The sequence below is a fragment of the Pteropus vampyrus genome, unplaced genomic scaffold, assembly GCF_000151845.1.
Source record: "Pteropus vampyrus isolate Shadow unplaced genomic scaffold, Pvam_2.0 Scaffold70, whole genome shotgun sequence".
NCBI lineage: Eukaryota > Metazoa > Chordata > Mammalia > Chiroptera > Pteropodidae > Pteropus > Pteropus vampyrus.
In genome coordinates this window covers 2,815,006-2,820,774 of record NW_011888851.1, presented here as the reverse complement: position 1 = coordinate 2,820,774, position 5,769 = coordinate 2,815,006, and the positions used below count along the sequence as shown (strand labels likewise).

At 37.0% G+C, this 5,769-nt stretch overlaps 1 protein-coding gene across 2 annotated transcripts in view; it reads left to right on the top strand.

The window, feature by feature from the left end:
* The window catches only part of POC1B (POC1 centriolar protein B), a 96,154-nt gene extending 92,168 nt beyond the window's left edge, over positions 1 to 3,986 (top strand). For both annotated transcript variants that reach the window (XM_011361758.2, XM_023531551.1), the window contains one exon: positions 2,381 to 3,986. In XM_011361758.2, the coding sequence (XP_011360060.1) occupies positions 2,381 to 2,485 (105 nt within the window). In that variant the 3' untranslated portion in view covers positions 2,486 to 3,986. The remainder of the gene's footprint in view (positions 1 to 2,380) is intronic.
* Positions 3,987 to 5,769: the final 1,783 nt, after the last annotated feature.

Sequence of the window (5,769 nt, the reverse complement as noted above, 5' to 3'; positions counted from 1 at the left end):
CGTTAGGACCTCTCCCAAGTGAATCTTCATTCTCCACTCTTTCAGCTTTCTGACCCATTTCTCCGTCTTTTTTAGCCGATTCAAGAATAAATGAATCACTTTAAACTTTATTGACCGTCTCTATGATTTTTTCTTTAATTTTACATATGAAAGAAGTTGAAAGCAGGCAAAGCACACTTGCAAAGTGGGAACAGCGAATCTGTGGGCAAGTAGCAAGTAAAATGAACGTGTTCTGAATCATTTTAATTACAGATGACTGAACCTCTAATTCAGTGGCAGTGTTTATAACTATCTGTACCAAACTATAATTAGAAATAAATTAAAATGAAATGTTTTAGATGGCAGATAGAGTTAACCAGTGTTAAAGGTGTTGATAACATATGTCTCAACAGCCTTAGCATGTGGAATTGTGATAACATGTTAAAGTATCTGGCAAAATGCTTGCACCATAGTAGGCATTGAAGAAATGATAGGCTATGTTACCAGCATCACTATTATTTTTAGTTAGTCATAATGTCTAGTATGGAATATGAAAGCAAAAAATGTTAAATAATGAAATTTTTAAAAATCGGTTACCTTCAAAGGATGATAGGGCATCAGTTCATTATCATGGAACTTGCTGACTAAAATAACCACGCGTTTATTCTTCCTTTCCTCTATGAACTCTATCTCTGGATAACCAAATAGTAGATAAGGGGAGTGTCACTTATTTATAAATTATTACAACTAATAATTTTTAAAATTGTGGAATTCAAATATCGTTATTTGCAATCTCCAAGAATCAGTAGACCTTGTCATTGAGTAGTTACTCACATCATGAAAAGAGAAAGGACCAGACCTTATTCATGTATCTTCTTATGGGAGAATAGACCGCCACCTACAGCCTTAGCAAGGGATCTAACCTGTCTTAGCAAGCCTTTGATACAGCTGCCAACTGACAGGAAATAAGGGTAGAAGAACAGACTGCACTCTACCCTGAGTGTGCCATTTCTAAAATTCAGACTCGTGGAAATTCTACAGGTCAAATGGACTAAGACTGTCAGACGAATTATAACAAAAAGAAAGAGAAAGGATGTGAACCTATAGGTTAAAGTTGACTTGAAATGACATATCAAGTCTTGAAAATGAATATGACAAAATTATAATGGCTAGGGATGTACACCTGAAAGATAAAATGATAAAGAAATACAAGAAAGCGATTACTGTAATGTCATGATAGTGGCTATTATGGAGGAAAGGCAGGAGTGCTGATTCTGACAGGCACCTAGAAAGATCTGTGGAGTAGCTGGCAGAGTTCTAGTTCCTGACTTGGATGCTGGCTATAAGAATATTTTTCTCATGAGAATTCATTAAGTGAGATGTGTTTTATGTAGCTTCCTGAATCTGTTTTATTTTATAATGAAAATAATTTTTGAATTATGTAAAACAGGGATCCCCAACCCCTGGACCACAGCCAGTCTGTGCCTATTAGGAACTGGGTTGCACAGCAGGAGGTGAGCAGTGGGTGAGTGAGTGAAGCTTCATCTGTATTTGCAGCCACTCCCCAGCACTAGCATCACCGCCTCAGCTCCACCTCAGATCATTAGGCATTAGATGCTCATAGGAGCACTACTCCCTGGTGCCAAAAAGGATGGAGACTGCTGATGTAAAAGGCTGAAGATGTAGTAGTCAATATCGCAAAAAAAATTAGATTAAAAGTAGTCGTGTGTGTGTGTAGTCATATGCTTGTTTATTAGCTGAAAGAGTTAGACTAGCTAACTCCCGTTTGCCAGGAACTCACTGAAGCATTTTCCCTGCATTATTTCATTCAGTATTCTTAACAACCCTATGAGGTATTATTATTATCTTTTGGGTGTGAGACCTGGTGGCAATCATTATGATATTTTCAAAGTATACGTGGCATCCATGTGTCTAGAGTAGAATAGGTATGGTCCTTCATAGATTGATCGTGATAGAATGACTAGTGATAACATTTAAGTAGCACTTGAGCTGGGCACGTGACATTCTATTCCTACCTGTTCTCCACACTTCCATGTAGCTTGTGGCAACACCGGTTGCTGCACGTGGCCTCTTTCCTGGCACTGATGCTTTGGAAGATCAGACATAAGAATTGTCTACAGAGGCCTGCTTTTGTATTCCTTTTCCCCTAAATATATTAGTTTTTTGTTTTTGTTTTTTTCTTTCCCTGAAACCGCTTGACAGTGCTTTGCCCTGTGGTAGGGCCCAGAAGCAGAGCAAGTTCTGGGGCTCATTTTTGAGCCAAGTTCCTGGCAAAAGGGTAAGCATTCCAGTCTAAAAAGGATCTCCTGTGCAGAGATCGTCGTCATTGTTCTCACCACCAGGTCACCAGCCATTGATTATTTTGTCCTCCTTTTTGCAGACTGTTTCAATCTTGGAGCAGCGACTGACTTTGACAGAGGATAAGCTGAAAGACTGCCTTGAAAATCAGCAAAAACTTTGCAATGCTATCCAACAGAAAAGTTAAATAGAAAAGTATGAGCAGAGGCACTATAAATGAACACATGTACAGAGGAATGTAGTATAAGAGGCTTCATGCAACACAACCATATGCTAATTATCATGGCATTTCTTAAAAGAGTGAGCACAACAGAACAAAAGGCAGAAAAGGCATAATTAAGGACTAATTTAAACACACAAATCAATGTCAAGGACTAATTCAAATCATTACCATTTATGATTAGAGAAATAAAATGATAAGCATTCAAGTGACTCTATATTTTCCCCATATTTTTTTAAATGTCATTTTTCATTTATAGTCCAGATCCTACCCGGAAAGTAACCAGATCTCTGGATTTCATTGTTAAGTCATTTCAAGTTGACCATGTTTTGGCAATTCCTTAGAGCAATTAATGTATTGTTTAAGTGAACACTCGGGGTAAAATAATTCACTTACCTCTAAAACAGCATCTTACGCGCAGAGAATGAGTTAATGACCTGTCTTGTATTTCCTTCAGTTCACAGAAAACATTTATTCTTACTTGCCAATACCTTGAAAAAATGATCTTATAAAAATTCCCCAAACACAGAGTTTCCACAGCAAGAATACACTTATTTTAATTAGCAACAGTATATGCATAACAAAGGTCAGTGAGTTTTTATTTAATTTATGGTGTATATTGTTTATCCTTTGACCAACCTGAAAGAAAATGAAGAGTTAAAAATATGTGAAGCACATGAATCTTTTCTTTCATAGATGAATAAACTAAATGATTTGAGTTGTATTCGAGCCTGTAATCCCAGTTTACAAAGATTACGTTAATGTGATTTCATTATGCTCAAAAGCCAGAATGATGCCACAGTGATATTTTAAGATATACACACATATATGTTCACATGCTTCATAAATATTGCTGCTTAGGGTTATTTTGGCAACTGAATAATAACTACTTAAAAATATTTCTCATCATCATCTTCTCTTTTTATTTATTTTTTAATGAATTGTGATTTTAAACTAAATAAAAATGAGCCAGGCATACTAAAAGATCTTGGTTACAAGTTAAGAATTTTTTTTTTATCTTAAGCAAAATAAGAGATTAAATTGAAGAAAAAAAGATTAATTTTAGCTTGCTTTTCTGTTAACCTATATCAAAAAAAAGAAGGTAGGAGAAGGCAATTCACATCTATGATGTCTAAAGTAACATGGGGAAAATGCTGTCTACATTTTGGAAAACAAGAAAAAGTTAAGTCTTATTTATGTAGGAGTTTATATTTAGAAATTTTTCTAAAAGCAATTTCACTTGTATCTATGAGGTGAGTTTTTTTAATCATCTCATTGTGTGTGTTTAAGTGCCTTTTTATATTATACTAAGCGTAAACTTCTAGACATTTCCAAGAGTTTATAAAGACTAAATGGCATTGTATTTTTATAACCTCATTGAGAAGACTAAGAAATGAAATGTCATACTGGTTTTTGTTTACTCTTTCTTTATGCTTGAAACAATAAAGACATTTACCTATAAACAAAACTTGTTCCTTTTTTTTAATGATTGAAACCTGGAAATACTAAACTTCTTATCATCTAGCTCACTCAACTCTAATGTGCATAACAACCTCCTGGAAAATTTGTCAAAAAACGGTTTCCTGGGCCTCATTCCCAGAGTTTATGATTCACTAGGTCTGTGGGGCCCAATAATTTGCATCTCTAAGAAACTCACTGGAGAGGTTGATGTTTGTTGTCTGAGGCCCACACTTTAGAAATCATTGATCGAGCTATAGCCACTTCTTACAATACGATGTTGCCACATATTTTTAGTCATCACAGACCTTTATATGTGATATAAAAACAGTGATGTTTTAACTTAAAATGCCTTGAAACTTTTTTAAGAGTCATTTAATCTACCTTACCCATTTTTTTTAAAGCTTTTGCAGATTCTCCTTGATGTTTATCAAATAGCATCTTTTCATATGTCCTAATTTATATATTCAAATGCCTGATCAACATCTTGACTTGGAAGACTAGTAAGCATCTCTAAATATGTCCCAAACCAAACTCTGCTGCCCACACCCCTCCCCACTAACCACCATCCACCAGCCAGCTCTGCCCCTTGTCTTCCCATCTTAAAAATGTCAACTCCTTCCAGGTGCTGAGGCCGAAGACCTCAAGGTCATCATTGACTCTTTTCTCTCATATGCCACATTCCATCCCTCCAGTAAATCTTGTCAGAACACATAAAACACAATCACTTCTCACCACCACCTCCATCATCTGCTATGGCCAAGTCACCATCATCTCTTACCTGGACTGGTCTCCCTCCTGTCACCCTTGTACGGCAAGCCAGGGTGTGGCTCTTCGCCTCAAAACCCTTCAGGTCTTCCCACCTTACAGTGAAAGCCTAAGACTCGGCAGTATGTGATGTGTGCTCCTACCTATTCCTCATGGACCTGGTGCCCCTCCGCCTTGGGTCATGCTCGCTCACTGTCCTCTGGCCTGGTGGCCTCATCTGGCCTGGTGGCCTCTTCGCTCACTTTGAAGAAGCAAACCAGATCCCACCTGAGGGCATTTGTACTTGTCATTTCCTCTGCCTGGAATGCTCTGTCCCCAGGTATCCCTCATCACATTTCAGCCCTGCACACAGGCTACCCTTTCAGAGCTGCCCTTTCCAACCACCCTTTATAAAATAGTAACCATCCATCTACTCCCTGCATTTCTGCTACAACGTAGATTGCAATACAGTTGCAGTTCTGCCTCTTCCACTGTGACCTGACCTTCTCAAAAAGCAAGGATTGCCATCCTTAAAAATTGTCATTGTCACCTTGCCTTATTTATAGCAAGAGCGAAACAAATAGTTGTTGAATAAATGAGGATTTTCATTTATTCAAGTGGCTTTAAAACATTGCTCTTAGACTGAGTGGACTGGAAGAAATACTGTTTCTATTTTAGATGCTTTAGATCTAAATTTGGATGTAAACTTTAGATGCTCGATATTTGGGGCTGACTGGGCATTGCTCTGACCTGCTATTTGTGGTGTAGCTAAGTAGTTGCATGTTCAGTAGTTATAGTCTTTGAAGCCAGAAAGACTTGGATGCAAATTCTGGCTTTGCTTTTCTCTAGCAGTGTGACTTTAAGGAAAGGTACTCACAAAGCTTAAGTTTCCTTAACCATAAAAGGTTGTAATAATAACCTTTTGTTATTAGAATAATAACATGAACTATGTTTGTGAAATGATTAGCACAGTATCTATAACATAGTTAAGTACTCAGTAAATATAGCTGTTATTGCAATTTATTAATCGTTTTGTTTTTCTGGAC